Source organism: Gymnoscopelus braueri (genome assembly GCF_963280865.1).
Source record: "Gymnoscopelus braueri genome assembly, contig: SUPER_20_unloc_1, whole genome shotgun sequence".
Taxonomy (NCBI): Eukaryota; Metazoa; Chordata; class Actinopteri; order Myctophiformes; family Myctophidae; genus Gymnoscopelus; species Gymnoscopelus braueri.
The window spans coordinates 1,296,903-1,316,803 of NW_027660990.1; the positions used below are offsets into that span (position 1 = coordinate 1,296,903).

At 47.5% G+C, this 19,901-nt stretch overlaps 1 protein-coding gene across 1 annotated transcript; it reads right to left on the bottom strand.

Annotated features, from left to right (window-relative positions):
- Window positions 1-720: 720 nt before the first annotated feature.
- On the bottom strand, window positions 721-5,892 carry LOC308076652 (zinc finger BED domain-containing protein 4-like; the record flags this gene model as incomplete). The annotated part of the gene is made up of 6 exons (XM_080457363.1): window positions 721-969; window positions 1,157-1,335; window positions 1,488-1,779; window positions 1,972-2,668; window positions 5,201-5,229; window positions 5,797-5,892. The coding sequence occupies 6 exons, from the start codon at window positions 5,890-5,892 to the stop codon at window positions 721-723; spliced, it is 1,542 nt and encodes a 513-aa protein (XP_080313489.1).
- Window positions 5,893-19,901: the final 14,009 nt, after the last annotated feature.

A 19,901-nucleotide genomic window follows, 5' to 3' on the forward strand; every position in this document is an offset into this window, starting at 1 on the left:
ACATACTGTAGGGTTAAACCTAAGTTCTATCTAACACTATATGTAACAAGTAGTGCAAGTAGTACCTGTATTAAATACAGTACATTCAGAGCTTGTTGTTGCACTTGAGAAACACAAGATTTGAGAGGGTGTCACCCTTCATCCGCGAACGGTGTGGTCTCAAAATAATGCCTCCGTGGCTGAACACTCTCTCGACTGGCGCACTAGTTGCGGGCACTGCAAGTGCTCTAATGGCAATCGGATAAAGTGCAGGGAGGGACGTTCTATTTGCCTCCCAAAATGTGAGACAACTCTGATCAGTCTCAAGGGCAAGGCAATTGGTCAGCTGAGTTTCTGGCCTTGTTATGTCTTGCTTGCGGCGCTTCCGATATCCTGCGAAGAGCCCAGACTCAGAGCCATCCTCCTCCAACAGCTCCTCCTCTCTCTCTGGATTCTGCATATATATATATATATATATATATATATATATATATATATATATATATATATATATATGCTATATATCATATATATATAGCATATAACAGTTAATTGATATATTGGTAGTTTTGTGATTATCATAATTTGATCACCATGACACAGACAACTATAATAAAGGGAACTAAGTAAGTATGCAAAGTGAATGAGTGGTGTGTGTGAGAGTTTCATCATACACTACACTTGTGGTGTCTTCCTGAGTGCATTCGAGCACATTATATTAGATGTACAAAGAATGTACATTCACTGACCTGCCACCATGTTAGACACCTCCCTCTTGATGTCATCGTTGACAAGGACATCATGTTCCAGCCACATCATTGAGTATGCTGGGTCCAGGACAGCTGCTCGGATATACAGGGGGTCCGCAAAAGGCAGAGGCTGTGGATCGCCTGGTGCTGCCGTTTCCATTTTCACATTGACCAGGATCCCACGGAATCTTCTTTTGAGGGAGGTCTGAAGGGACCTGACCATACTTCCCAGGAAGCGAGCCTGAACAAATGAATGAATTAATGAATTAGGGGGGTGTGTGTGTGTGTGTGTGTGTGTGTGTGTGTGTGTGTGTCCGTCCGTCCGTCCGTCCGTCCGTCCGTCCGTCCGTCCCTGTGTCTGTGTGTGTGTGTGAGTGTGAAAGAAAGAAGCTGTAGTTCAAATGTTTTAAAATTAAACTATAACCAACCTGCTGCTTTTGTTTCTCTAGGTGGTTGTTTAGGGACAACACACAGGGGAGAACGGCGCTGACAGTCACGCACATCTCGCCCTGTGTGAGATCAGTGGCCTCGGCGAAGGGCTTGAGGATATCACGCAGTTCTTTGAGTTGATTCCACTCTCTCGTTGAGAGATACAGCTCCGGTTTACCTAGAGAGAGAGAGAGAGGAGAGAGAGAAGTCACGGTATTGGTATTCTAAAGTCGGGATGGGACCCTTTGATTAGAAAACCCATTCTCCTGAGCTAAAGCCATGATCTGGCCACCTACAGTACACAGCAGACAGAGCAGCAGGAGCACTAACCTGCGTCCTGTACAACATCACTCAGTTCCTGCTGGTCAAACGAGAGCAGTGCATTCAGTTGGCGGTAGGTTGAACTCCATCGTGTGGTCACAGCAGCAGGAATCCCTCGATCGCCAAACGCTTCTTCAAACTTGTCATGGAAGGAGCTAGATGTGTGCAGAACAGAGCTGAGTTTGGAGCACTTTGCCGTGGCACCTCTTACGGCCTTTGATTCCTTAAGGCCATCACCTACAACCAACTGTAGCGTATGAGCAAAGCACTGTAGGCGTGTGGGGCTTCCTTTGGTTAGTGCCTGTTGAATTCAAACAATTACATTCAGTTGGTTTTCTTCACATAAACAGTATTGTCAGAGAGCACAAGACAGAAAATAAATAGTACAATGAGTAAACAAAACAAGGCTGACCTGTAGATTACAAAACAGAAAATGTAATAACTACTACAATAACCATCATACGCAAATATGTTTAACTGTCTGTCAATTCACCTGTTCAACAATGTCTTTATCAGTCGCAGATAGATCTTCCCATATCTCTGAGTCGTCCAGGCTCTCATCATCATCATCTTGGTCTTCTTCCTCTTGGGGTGGGAAGCAGATCGAGAAGGCCTTTTTCATGTTAGCTGCGTTGTCACAGATTATAAAGTTCAATTTGTGTTTGATGTCATATTCATCACAGATGGCTTCAAACGCTTCAGAGATCCTCTCTCCTGTATGTGATCCTCGGAACCTACTGCAGGCCAGCAAGTGGGAATTCAGCCGCAGCCCTTTGTCTGTAGTGAGGACATGGGCAGTGATACCCAAAAAGCCCTGCATCCTACGATCTGACCATATGTCTACAGTCACTGGAAGATCTTCTGCTTCTGCGATGATCCCTTTGAGCTTTGTGCGGGTCTCTGCTACAGAGCCTTGTACTTGCTTCATTACAGAGCGATAAGTGGTGGCCGTGTACTTGGGGTCTACTACGGAGAGAAAGTGACGGAAGTTTTCGTTTTCCATTATAGTTAGGGGAAGGTTACACCGCACTATTAGGTCTTCAACGATGGCGTTGGTGATGGCCCTCTGTTTGGGGTGTGTCTGGCTATATACCTCTAGGGGCTGACCAAGAGGAAGAGAGAATTGTCCAATCCCTGACTGCCTGGGACCAGGCACTGGCTGTTTCTTCCACCTCTTGTACTCTTCATATCTGTGAAACAGAAGAAAACAAGAAAGGTTATTGGTGTGTGACATTTCTGTGTAGCAGACATAAAACTGCATGCACAAACACACACACTTGCCATTAATTATAATATACTGACAGTACATTTTGCAGTTTGGGTGCAGTTGGGTCAATCAAAGACAAATATAATTATATTAATTATTAATGAATATTGGATAAACTGTGGGTGAAATGATGCAGGAAAGGAAATACATTAATGGTATTTATCTATAGGCCTATTAGGCCTATAATCTTGACGTGTCTGTGTTTGTTTTGTAGTATTTTAATATTACGTCATTTTCCATCAGGCACAGTTTAGCCATCTACTACAGCACATGCAGTGTTGCCAGATTCTGTGAGAGAAACAAGCAACTAGGTCTAGGAAAACCAGCCCAAAATCAGCCCAAAAGAAGCGACTATGGGCCACATGAGCACTTTAACATATACATCAGCTATTTGAAAATACTAGTAGATCTACAAGCTCGTTGTGAGCTTGTAGATCTGCTATTTTCAAATAAAATCTTGCGGGAAATGATAATAAGCACTTAGCAGATCTGGCAACCCTGTACATGTGTTTTTATTTTGTTTTGCAAAGGGGTCCTTGGTAAAAAAAAAAAAAAAGGACAAGGCTACAACACACAGTGGAATAAAGGCATCTCTTTAAGCTTATATATAGCAGAGAGAAACTTATGGTGGAAAAAAAGGAAGGAATAAGGAAGGAGGAATTCAAGTTTGGTGGGAGTGATTTAGTGAAGTTAGAAGTTATTAAACCTGCGGATCGACGTGAGAAAGTGATGGATTACGCAGAGACTTTATTGCTGTTACCATGGATAAAGTATACTGTCACTTCACTACAGTACATCATGATCGGTGTGATCCTAATTCGACAGTGGTGAGTGACTTTCATGTTTACAAGTACGTATATCTCGCTGGCTGGTGCTACTGTTGTTGTTGATTTCTGGCTTGGCGTTAGCTATCTGGGGTCATAAACAAAACACGAACGACTAGTAGTATTATTCATTTCCAACACACATGCACACACACTTCTAGTCTTCTACTAATGTTAGCTTTAGCTACATTGGCCACAGGTCGGGCATTTACGTTGGTTTAACTTACTTGACTTCATGGCCGGGATTCTTCAAGTGCCGGACAAAGTTTGATGTGGTGCCCTCTTTATCCTTTATTGTAGCCTTGCATATCGTGCATTGAGCTGTTCTTCTCGTTCCGTCAGAATTGTAGTTTTTAAAAGCAAATTGAATGACTTTGGGGACTTCTGTTGCTGTTGCCATTGTTGTTGTTTTTCTGCTGCTGTGGGGCGCAGTGTGCCCCAGCTGTTCTGCACGCACTGATCAGGGTTGCCAGATCTGCTTATTATAATTTCGCCGAAAGATTTTATTTGAAAATAGCCGATCTACAAGCTGCTCACAAGGCGTCGTATCGCGACGCGTTGTGAGCTTGTAGATCTGCTATTTTCAAATAGCTGTGTATATGTTGGAGTGCTCATGTGGCCCATATTCGCTTGACTCGCTTCTTTTGGGCTGGTTTTCCTAGACCTGGTTGCTTGTTTTTGCTCACAGGAAATCTGGCAACACTGGCACTCATGATAACTGGACGGCAGCCGACGTAAAATCAAAATGACTCTGCTGGGGGTGGCGGTGCCGTTTGCACAGTACACACACAGATCATTCACAGTGAAAAAAACAAAACAAGTCACAAGTCATCTTGTCTCGAGTCGAGTCGGGAGTCATTGGCTAGCAAGTCGGAGTCGAGTCTCAAGTCTCGTTGGTCTTTTACCTTCCAAGTCCGAGTCGAGTCGCAAGTCTTTACATTCAAAGTCCGAGTCGAGTCGCAAGTCGTCAAATATGCGACTCGAGTCAGACTCGAGTCCAATTGTCTGGTATTGCGTTATATATAAGCAGTGGTGGAAAAAGTACTCGAATGTTTTACTTAAGTAAAAGTATCAATACTGCTATGTACTGATAGTACTCTGTTACAAGTAAAAGTCTGGAATTCAAAATTGACTTTAGTAAAAGTACAAAAGTATTGGTATCAAAATGTACTTAAAGTACCAAAAGTAAAAGTACAAAAATATTTGAAAATAGCAGATCTACAAGCTCACAACACGTCACGATGAGACGTGTTGTGAGCTTGTAGATCGGCTATTTTCAAATAGTATATAATAGGGCTAATATTTGCCTCTGAGATGTAGGGGAGTAGAAGTAAAAGTCCTGAAAATTGGAAATACTCCAGTAAAGTAAAAATGTGTCAAAAGTGTACTTAAGTACAGTACTTGAGTAAATGTACTTAGTTACTTTGCACCACTGTATATAAGGATCAAATCTCGAGGTTACGAAGGTAACCCCGGTTTGTTTAAATTCTGAGTAACATACTCACTATGGGATATCAGTGCCCCCTGGCGATGCACAGAGCTACATACAATAAACTCCCGGGCCATCTCATTGGCTGTGAAGGGTATGTCACGCGGACGGAAATCCTAGGGGTATAAAACCCTCACGTGACTGTGGCTCCTCCTCTTTAACAACAGCTCTCTGCACGCAGATGCGCACAGAAAGGGGTGTTAGGTGAGTATGTTACTCCGAATTTAAACAAACGGGGGTTACCTTCGTAACCTCGAGTTTGTCTTCAATTCTCCGTAACATACTCACTATGGGATTCATAAACCCCCCTGAGGCTATAAGCCATACAACCCTCACAAACCCGCACGCCCACCAGCCCACGAGGCCCCGCCCCCACAGGCGTGACCTCCGGCCTCACGGGCGCCCCAGCCCCCCAAAAGTCGATGGAGACGACCATTTTGCAGCAGCGCATATCACCTGAACCGAAACTCCACTGGAGAGGGCCCAGGATGTCGCCACGCCTCTAGTAGAGCGAGCCTTCAGTCCCTCTGGAACTGGGACGCCACCGCTAGCCATCTAGAAAACGTCGCCTGAGCAAACTGCCTTCCTCTGACCACCTTGGCCAAAGGAGACAAAAACTGCGTCGACAATCGGCCGGCCGCTGTTCTCAGTACAGTAGAACTTTAAAGTTCTCACCGGACAGAGACAGTGCAACCGTCTATCCTTCGCCGAAGCGAAAGGAGGCGGATGGAAAGCTACCAGCTCGACTTGGGCATGGGTCACCACCCCGTTCTGGGGAACGAACGCCATGTCAGGTTCAAACAGAACCTTCCTGTCGCCGTCCGGGAACCTCATGCACTCCGAACTTACTGAGAGCGTGTGCATGTCACTGACCCTTTTAGCTGTCTAGGGTTGCCGACCGGGGCCCCCCGCGAACGGAGGACGACCGGCCGGCTCCCCGCCCGGGGGCGAAGCGACGGCAGGGGTGACGGCGTCCCGGGCTCCGAGCCCCCCGAAGGAGGCCGGACCGGGCATATCGTCTGCACTTGAGAGGACTAGGGCGGCCTGCGACGCTCCAGCCACGGACGGGCCCCCTTCTCCTTAGACAGGGCCACCGAGAGGACCCAACAAAGTTCAAACGGAGGGCGGCAGAGTGCATCTAGCACCACCGCCAGGACCCAATGCCGGGAACGGAGACCTGTTAACCGGCCTGGCTCGCCTGGCGCCGCCCATGAAACGACGCACCAGATGCTGGCCAACCGTCTTGCCATCAAAACCCTCGTGACAAGTGGAGAAGGCCCCCAGGTACATCTCAACCATCGAGAAGGTCAGCCTGATTTAACCTGTTTTGCAGGAAAAAAAGGATGCTGCGCAACTGAACCTGGAAAGCCACCACCGACGGCGACTGTTCCAGGCCCCAAGACACAAAAGAAAATCCATTTTATGTCGTAAGCAGCTCTCGTGGCACCGGCCCTGGACCCCTGTATGGTAGCTACCACGTCAGGGGACAGGCCACACAAGCCCAAAGTCGCCCTCTCACGGACTAGACCCACAGGTCTAGGTCCTGATGGCGGGGTGTAAGATCTGACGCTGTGGCGCGTCGCACCACATCGTCCACTCAGATCGCCAGCTAGCTTTTCCAACACTGGAGAGGCCAGGCCTCCCTGCTCGTTGACATAGCACATGGTCGTGGTGTTGTTGGTTCTGATCAGGACATGACAACCTCAAAAACGAGCCTTGCTAAGTCTGACCATCAGAAAAGACCGTCATCAGCTCCAGGTAGTTGATGTGGGCCGTCTATAAACTGGGACCCCACACCCCCCTGGCCGAGCGGCCCTCGTGGACGACACCTCACCCCGTGAGGCTGGCGTCCGTGGTAATGACCTTCCGCGCCGTGAGCCTAGTCCAGCCCAGCAAGATCCCCATGAAAGTGGTCCGCTGAGACGGGACCAAGACACTCGACGGACATTGATGGTGAAAACCCTGCAACGTCAAGTGGGGAAACGGCCACGTCTGTGTGCCGCGCCACCCCCTGACTGCGGTGGATAGAAATGAATGTGAAAATAAGCATCCTTGAGGTCGATGCTGGTCCGCCAATCCCCTTGACGCCCCGTCCGCAGCAGCGACGCGGTCGTCAAAATCCGGAATTTTGAAAAACCATCAGGTATTTGTTGAGACCCTTCGTATTCAGAGAGGGTCATACGCCCCCCCCCCCCCTTCTTTTCCATCCAATTTTTTTTTTAATAGAAAACCTTCCAGTTGGTTCTGATTCAAGATTTTTCTGATAGCGCCCTCGCTCAGGAGAGAGAGAGAACCTCCTCTCTCAGAGACCTGGCTGCATTACCTCCCGCATGAGAGAAACAACACCTTGTCCGACATAGGAGGTTATGCATAAAGGCACGTGGAAAACACACCAATACAACCACAGTGTGATGTTGTTGATAAGGGGAGCTGACCAGTACAACCACAGCGTGTCACTGCTGTACTGAGATAAGCAAACTCTCCAACAAGCTGCGCAATGAGCGAGCGAGTTAGGAGGGGGCTCTGATGTTACCCAGTCCCGCAGACAACGCGCACGTTTGTCTCCGAATTTAAACAAACCAGGGTTACCTTCGTAACCTCGAGTTTCCAACGGGACCGGTGATGTCGTCACGTGATCCAGCGGGCCCGCACGTGCGGCGCCCGTTAGAAACCGTGGAAGGGTAGCGGTGGTAGTGTTGCCGTAGCGGGGCTGGCTATATATAGGCTTTGGGCCCTGTATAGACAAATCTCCCAGTAGTATTTGCCATGCCGGGAACCGTAAAGAGGGGTTATCGGCGCTGGGGGACCGCCTGGAAAACCCCCATGTGTCGATACCTCTTGACAGGGGTTGAGACAGGTAGAGAAGGTATCCCAACAGTGTCTACCATGCTGTGAACCAGGCATGATAGGCACTTTTGGGCTTATAACAGGGGCTGGATAATGTGCTTATTTATTTAGAAACATGTGAAATGAAACAAAAAGGAGGAACAGAATACAGTGTAAAAGAGTGAAACGTTTTCACATACCTTATGAAAAACCACTCTCAATAGAGCCTCCTGACAGGGCTGCTAATGTGCTTATGTACTTTGGAACATGTGAAATGAAACAAAAGTAGGCACAGAACAGTAAACAGCATAAAACGTTTAACATAGTCTTATGAAAAACCATCATGTGTCCCAATGGCGCCCGATGAACCTGTCCGCGTTGAAATCCGTTTCCATGGAGACCGGTGATGTCGTCACGTGATCCAGCGGACCCGCACGTGCGCGTGCGGCGCCCGTTAGAGACCGTGGACGTGGCCACCACAGTGTTGCTTTTAGCGGGGCTGGCCGTGCGCTGCACTAAAACAACACTGCTATGTGTTGTTGTCAGTGAGGCAAGTCAGCCGCTAAGTGAAACAACAGTAGCCCGACTGGAGGCTATGTTAGCCTAGCAGCTAACAAGCTAGTCAGGTCCAACTCACCATGAGCCAAGAAACGTTGACGTCCGTTACCATGGAGACAGATGACGTCGTCACATGATCCAGCGGGCCCATATGCATATGCGTGGCGCCCGCTAGAGACAGTGAAGATACCAAAAGCATGGTCGGGAGACTCTGGGAAGTCACGTGACCGAACACGGAAGCCTTCCGCGGTGTCAACATCCGCCCTGCCTTGCCTGCCTGGTCGTCAACATCCTTTCCCGGTCTGTCGGTCGCGCTGGAAGTGATGACAGAAAGGCCCTCCCTGAAGGAGGCGTTCTGCCGCCCTCCAGAGGTGAACGTGGCACAGTACACAAAAGGTTGTTGACACGAAAAGCCCTCTGATCCACCATTGTGGCGCAACCGTGGGTCCGAGCGGCCATTTTGTGCCGAGCGGCCGTTTGTGAGCCTCTCGTCCCACAGTGGCGTTTTGACGCCCCCTGGTGGACGAGAGGCAAAACTGGTTTGATTCTGGTACACTTTATTGGCTTTGGGCCCTGTATAGACAATATATCCCAGTAGTATTTGCCATGCCGTGGACCCGTGCATGACAGATACTATGGGCTTATAAAGAGGGGTTATCGGCGCTGGGGGACCGCCTGGGAACCCCCATGTGTTGATACCTCTTGACAGGGGTTGAGACAGGTAGAGAAGGTATCCCAACAGTGTCTACCATGCTGTGAACCAGGCATGATAGGCACTTTTGGGCTTATAACAGGGGCTTAAAACAGGGGCTGGATAATGTGCTTATGTATTTTGAAACATGTGAAATGAAACATACCTTATGAAAAACAACCATGTGTCTCAATAGAGCCTCGTGACAGGGCTGCTAATGTGCTTATGTACTTTGAAACATGTGAAATGAAACAAAAGTAGGCACAGAAACAGTAAACAGCATGAAACGTTTTAACATAGTCTTATGAAAAACCATCATGTGTCCCAATGGCGCCCGATGAACCTGTCCGTGGTTGTCCTGAGTCTGGCACTAGGAGAAGGCGTAGTCTGGTACCTGGAAACGGCCTTGTTCTTCGTAAAACGCCGGCTCGGTTGCGGTCTGTAGAAGCCCCGAACGGGGTCGTTACACAGAGTGGGAAGGCTAACAAGCTGGTGTTGTCCTAGTGAGGCAAGCTAAGCTAGAACAGCACTGCTAATAACCTGTTGCTTAGTGAAGCTAGCTGGGTGTTAAGCCAACAAAACACTGCCTGACTAGGGCGACGTTAAACTAGCAAAGCAGCTAACGTAGCTAGTCTGGCCTAACTCACTCACTCTCCCTCGTCCCTGTCGGCTTCCTCCCCTGGTAAACGTCCGTGGCGACGTGCTTGAGCAGGCGCGGGAACCTTGGAGGAGGGAGAGGGAACGCCGCTAGGCTGCTGCCTCCGGTGGGGCCCACCAGACACAGCAGCAGTGGGCGATGGTGTGCCGTAGCCGCTCTGCAAATGGCGGGTCCCTCCACTCACAGAGGCAACAGCTTGTTTGGTAGCACGGTGGCGCCGCGGCCAGCTGGCTACGCTATCCGGAGGCACCACGGCTGCCGGAGGGCCCATGGTCTGAGGCCGCACGCGGTATGGGCCACCACGCACGGCCCTCGGGCCAGTTTCGTCCGCACGGTGCGTCTCGGGAAGGGCCGCTTGGCCGGCTGCATACGAGGCCTCACCACTCAGTTGTACACCGCCCCATCCAGCGAGAGTCTCGCTCTAGCCAGGCGGGAGTTATGGTGCTTCAAGAGAAAGTTGCTGTCGATGCACTACCCTGGTACGTTGCAGACTTGGTGAGGGTCGTCGCCAGTGATGTAGTGAGCGTAGCCCGCGAGATCACACTTGCGAGGAGCCTCCATCGTGGTACAGCTAGCGTCGAGTGTTCGGTCCGAACAAAGGGCTAAGCTAACCGGCTTAGCAGCTAACTTAACCTGTTCGGGCTAGCTTGGAACAATGGGGAGGAAAACTAAGATGATAGAAAGATTGAAGAATAGCCGCGGGAGCGTGCTAATAGAAGATTTAACGAAAAGAAATGCCCGTGGGGGATACAAGTATCTCCGCTTTGGGTTAAAGCTGGTTTTCTGATCAAAATAAATCGAATCCACTGTAGTATGTATTAATAGCCGTGCTGCATCTGCTGCAGAGAAGCTGAAAGAGGAGGAGCCACAGTCACGTGAGGGTTTTATACCCCTAGGACTTCCGTCCGCGTGACATACCCTTCACAACCAATGAGATGGCCTGGGAGTTTATTGTATGTAGCTCTGTGCATCGCCAGGGGGCGCTGATATCCCATAGTGAGTATGCTACGGAGAATTGAAGACAAACTTTGTTTCATGGTTGTTTGTGCAGTGTGTTTGTGTGTTGTTATATGTCTCAAGCATAGACTATAAAATAGATGGACAAAGCCAGACCGCTGGTTTCTACAGACCGAAAATGAAGCCAATTGTTCAGGAATTTGAAATCCGCCATCTCTAATATAAGCCCAAAAGCACGTCGGGAACAGGAACCGGAAAACAATCCCCAAAGAATGCTATTGGTTGGGTAGCTTGTCAATCAAGAGCGGGGGCGGGGTATGAATGCTATTGGTTGTGTAGCTTGTCAATCAAATCATCCCGCCCCTCTTAGAGAATAGCCTACTTTATCGTCAATTTTAGAATAAATAGGACCATAATTTTACAAAACGCATATTATGGTGATTGAAAGGAGACTTTAAACTAGCGACTGGAAGCATATAGAATTTATGAAATGTTTTATTAAGGTAAGAACATCTAGTCTAAAGTTTGTCAAAAACCCACCCGCTTGCGTTAAAATAAATCCTTTCTGACACCTGCAGGGGTAAAACAGCGAAACTACAGGCCATTCATATGAACTGTCTCTTCCGTATTGGAGTCAATGTAACGGTCTCAAGGGACCACAATGGAAACAAGCTACAGCTTTTTTAGTGTATAGTCCACATTGGCGTTGTATTAATTAATGACACTGTTGTGACTTTGTATTTAAACTGCCAATAAAGTATCCTGACTGGCTGTAAAAAAAAAAAAAGGAGAAGCAAGCTCACAAATCTTTGCATCTTGTAGATCTGCTATTTTCAATTCTGGGGATACATTAAAAAAAATATATATATATTGCTTTTACTTTTTGTACCATAAGTAAATTGTCATGCCAGTGTTGTATTTCTATCGGGGTATTGCTACTTTCACTTAACCACTTGAACCCCAGCGTCTCTCGTCTGGGGGGAACATTAATGAAATAGCCGATCTACAAGCTCACAACACGACACAGTGTGAGCTTGTAGGATGCGATTGGTGACATTTGGTATAGACGGAAAAAAGAAAGTGGACAAAGTACAGTAGTAACCCAAGTCCAGTTCTCTGGGTCTGCAGATTTTTTTTGTATTTATTTTTTTAGTTTCCACCAGAAGCGATTGGCTCGCCACACGTCCCCCACAGAGGCGGAGAGGCGTCTTTGTATTATTCTTTTTACAGAGTACGGAAAGAGTCAAGAAGCTTCAAGGCTCACAAAAGACGGGTGACACCCCAAAGAAAGAGAGCAACAAGAGAGACAAAGAACCAGAGAGAGAGGGGCCTCATCAGGGCTTCACAGTGATTTATGCTCGGTCGTGCACTGGAAATATCCAATTTTACGAGCCGACTTACACGCTTAGGAGCTTGTAAATCTGTTGTTTTCGGTGCACGCCGTGGCGCACAACCAAGTATGAATCAAGAAGTGTATAGGACTTTCACACTCCATCTGCCTTCCTTTAAAAGGCTGCTTTCCCATTGTGGTCTTTTTTCTTTTCTTTTCTATTTTTGGGCGGTGAAACCGCCCCTATAAGTGAGATTTGGAAAAATGTACATTTTCCTGCGCTGAGATCTGGGCCCAGGATATTTGTAGAATTATCCTGCGCTGTGATTGGCCAATCACAGTCTATTCAGGACTGTGATTGGCCAGTGTCACATGACACATGTGCATAGCCCTATATAAGCAACCATAACTCGAAAAAAACCAAAACTTGGTTTTTTTCGAGTTATGGTTTCGTCCATCATAAAGAGTGTTTCAATAAATGTATTTATCTTTTGTACATGATTGGTTGACTCCATTCAGTATTGTGATTAGCTAGCAAGACACCGCCCACTTCACACAGGGTGTGATTTTTTTACAGAAAGAGACAAAGAGAAGACTGACTCACATTCTACATTGTAGAGGAACCTGGACCTGTAAAGTGAGAGAGAGAGAGAGAGAGAGAGAGAGAGAGAGAGAGAGAGAGAGAGAGAGAGAGAGAGAGAGAGAGAGAGAGAGAGAGAGAGAGAGAGAGAGGGAGAGGCGGACGGACGGACGGACGCACAAGTTATATGAATATCAATAAGTACTTTTAGTAAGATTATGCACTGAACACATTTGTAGACACTAAAGACACAAAGGAGACCTGCCACTTGCTCAGCCTGCAAATAAGAATGTGTTCTTAATTACTTTTTTAGTGAAAAAAATATATGAATTATTATTATTATTATTATTATTATTATTATTATTATTATTATTATTATTATTATTATTATACTATATAAGCACTAAGCTTTGTAGGATCTAAGTTTTTTGTATTTATTGGTGGCCATATTGAAAGTCTATTGCCCTATTGGAACCTAGGTCATTAAAAAGCTACCCAATGACTTTAAAATGTGCCATGAATGGATTCTGTGTATGGCAATTAATACAAATACATGTGCTACAAGGTCACTTGGATTAACCATAAGCAGATGTACATTTATGCAATTTATCAGCAGCCATATTGGAAAATATGCCATATCAAAATGAGGGGGAAATCTAAGATTTACAGCCCCAGCAAAGTGGTATAGTCCAAAATGTAGGCTCTGTCAGGATCTGTCCTTGTACCTTTATTGTTTAGTATTGTTCCTAGTGTTTCCTGTCTGCCCTAGTGTTTGCTACCTGTCTTGTCTCACCTCCCTGTGATTACTCGTTTCTCCACCTGTGTCCTGTTAGTCTCCCAGCCAATCCCTGTGTTGATTGTCTTTGAGTTCACCTATGTCTATTTAAGAACTGTGGGTGCATAAGCATAGAACCCACGTGTCCTGACCCTATGCTCCCTGAACCTGTCCGTCTTGGGGCCACCAGGAGAAGGCGTGGTCGCCAGCATTCCCACCGCCAGCAGTGTACCTCGGCCAGTGTCCAGGAGCCATTGCATTCCTCTCGTATTGTGGCCAGCCTGTCTTGATGTATTGTTTGACAAGCTGCAGGGACTCATCCTTCCCTGTCTCTGTCTTAATCCTTTCCAGCACTGTTTTGTGGCTCCCATACTCTTCGATGGCGTCCACATAGGCCTGGACGTCCTCATACAGTCCATTGTCATCCTCCTTGGACTGAGGATGCCTAGAGAGCATGTCGGGCACAACCAGATTCTTACCAGGGATGTACTCAGCAACTGGGTTGAACTTCATGAGACGGATAAGAAGTCGCTGGCAGCGCAGGGGGGTCTTATCCAGGTCTCTATGGTTAATAAGGGTCACCAGTGGTTTATGGTCTGTCATCAGTCTGTAGCTCTCCAGACCACATAGATACAGATAGAACTTTTCTGAAGCCCACACACTAGCGAGACACTCTTTTTCAATCTGAGCGTAATTATTTTCCGCATCATTTAGTGTAAGGGAGCAATAGGCTACAGGTTTTAGTGTGCCTCCATGTTCCTGCAACAGCACTCCTCCTACCTAGACCATAACTAGATGCATCAGCGGCTACTACCGTGGGCAGATTTGGGTCATAGTACTGGAGTACAGGTGCTGAGCATGTCAGTGATCTCACCTTCTCAAAGGCTTCTTCCTGTTGTGGGCCCCACACCCATGCCAGGCTATTTTTAACAGCTCATACAGGGGTTGAAGTGTGTGAGATAAGTGAGGCAAGTATCTCCCTACATAATTTACCATCCCGAGCACTCTTTTTAACTCATGCCATTGCTGATAACATGGCCCAGAAAGAGAGGTCTGTCTGAGTTTACATTTCTCACGGTTGAGCTTTAATCCAGATTTTTGGATGGTCTCCATCACCCTTTTCAAATGGCAGTCATGTTCCTCCATTGTGGCTCCTAACACTAGAATATCATCCATGTACATGACAGTACTCTCGTGATCTTGTAACAGTTCCTGCATTTTTCTTTGGAATATCTCCGGTGCCGATGTGATTCCAAATGAGAGTCGTTTAAAGCAGTAGCGTCCTTTTGGCGTTATGAATGTGGTTAGTGTACAACTTCTCCTTATCCAGGGCTATCTGCCAAAACCCACTTGCTGCATCCAGTGTCGAGTACACCGAGCTTCCAGCTAGTTTATACAGTATACTGTCCATGGTGGGCAGAGGATATTTTTCTATTTTTACGTTTTCGTTCAATTTAGTAAGACCTACACAGATCCTTACTTTCCCTGATGGCTTGACAACTACCACCATGGGTGCTACCCATTCTGTGGGTTCAGTCACACTCTCTATAATGTCATACTCCTCCATTCTCTTTAGCTCTGCTTCAACTTTTGGTAAGAGTGGTATAGGTATGCGGTGAGGTGCTGCGACACTATGTGGCTGGGCGTTTTCCTTGAGGACTATTTTCACTGGCTCAGTTTTAAGCAGCCCTGAATCCCCATACACGCTCACCTCTCCAATATGTTGGATTAAGCCCAGGTGAACTGCAACTTATCTACTTAACAGATTGTCGCATGTAGACTTTGACCCTGAAGTAGCAATCTTGTGTTTTTCTGCCTCTTTGCACTTGGACCTTGGCCATGAACTGTCTCTTGTGGCCCACTCTTCCTCCTGGACTTTAAAGTTTAGTTGTCACAGGTCTGAGATTTGGCTTCACACAGAGACGGTTATATGCAGCCTCGTTAAGTATTGTAGTGTCGGCCCCTGAATCTATCTTAAAGTTGATTGCAGTCCTGCATATCACTAGTGTAGTGCGCCAGGGTGGTTCTGTATCTGTGATGACTTCATCCACTCTCGCTCCATTTCCAGCAGGTGTTTCAGTTATTGAACCTAGGAATATACTGTCAACATCCTCTGTCAATTCCTGAATTTGTTTGGTTTTGCATTTGTTTCCAAAATGGTCAATTTTGTGGCATTTATTGCATTATTTACCCTTGGCTGGGCACCTGCCACAATTTTTCTCACTGTCCCTACTTTCTGAAGTGGCCCCAGTGTATTTATTTTTCCATCTATTTTTAAATGATTTTTGTCTTATTTCCTCAATATGTCCTGTTGCTGCAGGCTTGTTATTCTGGAGCTTCACTAACTCAGAATGCCTGGCCATATCAACGTATGTTTACGTATGTAAACACGGTTTTATGAATGAAAAGTGAACCTGTAACCATGTGACAACTACCCTCGGATCAGGAGCATTATACCAAATTAATCTCACCTGTGGGTGCGACGACACCCTATAAGTGTGTCACGCACCCACACACTCTCCCTTTTTCTACCGACTGGGAAGGCATGACAGGGCCAGCCTTCACCGCCGAGTGACAATGAAGGGTTACAGGTTAAACTTTAAATAAAACCGTGTTTACATACGTAAACATACGTTTTATTTCATTTCAAGTGAACCTGTAACCATGTGACAACATGGTACATAGTACAGTATACCAAATTAGTCATGAGGAGAGTGAAGTGGCCAAACCTACAGGTCAAAAAGCCATACAGGAGGAGTGAACCTCATCACAGTAATACAGCAGAACACAACCAACTGAGTTCAAGCACTTTATTGCCAACTGAGTCATGTTTACAAAACATTCTTCAGGTCAATAAACTGAAGTGTTCCAATCAAGGAAAACAACATTCTGGAGCACAAACCCAGGGTGCCCATATTTAACTGTAAACAAAATAAACTCAGGTGAAGGTAGATTGGCACACCAGCCAATCCCACCACCGCATCTACATCAAGCGTGCTCAAACGCCGCCTCGCAAGGGCCACACATGAAGCCTCATCATCTGAGGCTTGGGGTGCCATATCCTGCCCTGCACCTGGGACAGCAAGTCACGTCTGACTGGAAGACACCATGGCTGGCCCTCCAGCATCTCGTAGATCTCTCCCATCCATGGTCTCTGTGGCCAATTTGGCGCCACCAATAATACCTGGGCGCGCAGCAACCTCACCATCCTGAGGAAAGCCGGGAGGAGAGGAAGTGGGGGAAAAGCATACAGCCTCTGCTGTGGCCATGAAAGGCTCAGAGTATCTATCCCCAGTGGTCCTGGTGGTCCATGCATTGATGACCAGAGAGGACAGTGAGTGTTCTCCTACGTGGCAAAGAGGTCTACTTCTGCCCGACCAAAGTGAAACCATATCTGGTTCACTACCTGGGGGTGCAAGCGCCACTCGCCGGGGTGGGGACCTTCCCTCGACAGCAGATCTGCCGCTACATTCCGGGGTCCCGGAAGATAGAAAGCCCTCAGGGTCACACCATTGGACTGTGCCCACAGGAGCAACTGGTGCACTCTTGCATGCAGAGATGGGGACCTCAGCCCACCCTGGCGGTTGATGTAAGACACCACGGCTGTGTTGTCTGTCCTTATCATGACTTACTTCCCCGACACAAGTGGGAGGAAGTGTCTCAGAGCCAGGCGAACCGCCTCCATCTCGAGGAGGTTTACATGCCACCCCTGCTGTACAGGAAGCCAACGACCCCGAACAGACCTGCCCTCCATGACTCGCCCCAACCTGTGCCAGAGGCGTCGGTCGTTATGGTCATCCTGGAGCCACCCTGGCCCAGGGAAACGCCTTTGTGGATGGCCTGTGATCGCCTCCACCATGTGAGCACCTTGAGGCCACCGCGAGACAGGGTAATAACCCTCGACCTGTCCCTTTTGGCATCCAAACCAATATTGGAGCGGACGCGTGTGCAACAGGCCCATTGGTACAACCTGGGCAGCTGCTGCAAAGAGGCCCAATAGCCGCTGACACTGCATCACAGACACCAACCTGCGTGACATGCAGTCTGTGATGCAATTCCCGATTGTCATCTTCCTTTTTTGTGTCAGGCATGCTTTCATGGTGACAGAATCCAGAAGAAGTCCCAAATACTCAACTGACTGAGCTGGGACTAAGCTGCTCTTTTCTGCATTCAGATGCAGCCCGAGCGAAACCAGATGTGCCAACACAACCTCTGTGTGGCTCCGTGCCAGGCTCTCTGATGGTGCACACACCAGCCAGTCATCGAGATAGTTCAACACCCGAATACCCCTCCGCCGCAGGGGGATCAGCGCAGCATCCACGCATTTTGTAAACGTTCGGGGTGACAGGGACAGACCTAACGGGAGGACGTTGTATTCGAAAGCCCTCCCCTGAAAGGCAAACCTGAGAAATTGCCTGTGAACCGGCCTGATTGGAATGTGAAAATAAGCATCGCGAAGGTCCACTGTCGTGAGCCTGCCCTTATGGCTTGAAACACAGTTCTCAACCTGAGCATTCGAAAGGGAAGCACCTTGAGGAACTTGTTCAGTTGCCTCAAATCCAGAATTGATTGACCTCCGGTCCGCTTGGGGACAAGGAAGTAGCTGGAATAAAACCCCTGGAGACAGAAGCCTTATTGCACCTTTCCCCAGCAAGGCAGAAACCTCATTGGCCAGAGCGGCAGAACGAGACTGGTCTCTTACTTTTGTCTCCAAAACTCCTCGAAAATGAGGGGGGCGGTCCCTGAATTGCAGACGGTACCCAAACTCCAGAGTACCGATCACCCACGGACAAGTGGTACACTGACGCCAAGCGCTGGAAAAAACGGTGCCAGTCAACTTGCACCGTAAGGGGCTCTGGTGGGGCTTGGCAGATCCACCCATGGTGCGCTCCCGAGATCGAGGCTGGAAACGCAGAGGGTCCCGCCCCTGCCGAGAGGAGCTCCGTTCTGAAGAACGAGGCTGCCAGAAGCTCCTTCGCCTTTCTCTCGAGCCACCAGCCCCAACTGCTTAGGCTGGCGCATGGCCCGAGTGCGCTGCCTGACCTTCCGGGCCTCATTCAGCGCAGCATCTGCTGCAGGCCCGAACACCTACCCAGGTGTTATTGAGGCCTCCATGACAGCAGCCTGGTCTGCATCTGCCAGCCCAGCCTGAATCAGCCAAATCTGACGCCGGGCCATGGTAAGTTCTGCCAAGGAATTACCAAGAACCGTGGCTTGAGTGCTCGCACACTGGATCACGGTGTCAACAACCTTTTCCATTTCTGGTAGGAGGCCATTCAAGGTCGGACTAAAGTGCTGCGTTATGACAAAGAAAACGACTGTCAGCTGACAGTGTAAACAATACACAATTGTATGAAAGAATGAACCATTGTAAAGCGCTTTGAGTAAGTTTGAGTTCTTAGAAAAGCGCCATAAAAATGCAATTCTCTTCATCCAAACCGAACGATTTATAGACCGGTCCCATAGTGTAAATCAGCAAACACACCTGGACTTCAAACGGCTCCTTAACAAGCTTCGTCGCGACCCGGTACCGGGAGAAACGTTTCCAATCCGGCCAGTCCTCTGGCTTGGCGAAATTAAACTGATCTGGTGCTGAAAACTTGGCCATTCTAGGATTATATCCTTGACAATTCAATGTCTCGGCTAATTTCGTTTTTATTCTGACACCATGTGAGGTGAATAACCTTATTTATATGAACTAGCCCATACCCGGTCGACCCAAGACACCAAGACAGACAGACAGACAGAGGTTACTCCAATTATAAACGTTTCCAATCCGGCCAGTCCTCTGGCTTGGCGAAATTAAACTGATATGGTGCTGAAAACTTGGCCATTCTAGGATTATATCCTTGACAATTCAATGTCTCGGCTAATTTCGTTTTTATTCTGACACCATGTGAGGTGAATAACCTTATTTATATGAACTAGCCCATACCCGGTCGACCCAAGACACCAAGACAGACAGACAGACAGAGGTTACTCCAATTATATAGTAGGATTATAATGACCGCCTCAGGAGGCGCTTTGACTGTCTGTTCGGCTGTGCGTTTATTCACTCTGATTGATTGACATGTCATGACAGCTGTGTCAAGCCGTACCTTTATGTGCGCATGCAATATGCGTTCTTAACATAATATATATATCAAATAGGCTTACGCCACACCTATAGTGGCTTTTTTTGGCCAAAAATAGCAGATCTCCAAGCTGACAATGTGTTCCCTTGTAGATCTGCCATTATCGCTATTTTCAAAAACATTTTGAAAGTGAAGTGTCCATTTCATTAATATTTAAACAATTAAAAGTATTAACACGTAAATAATAACTACATTGGATCCATTGGAACACAGGTTCATTCCTGAATTTTTTTTTTTACAGGAGCGCTACTGGTAGGCTATCCCTCAAACCACAGTGCTCATGGAAGGGAATAATGCTCAAGAGGAACAGTTATGAAAAAAAGGCAAAAAAATC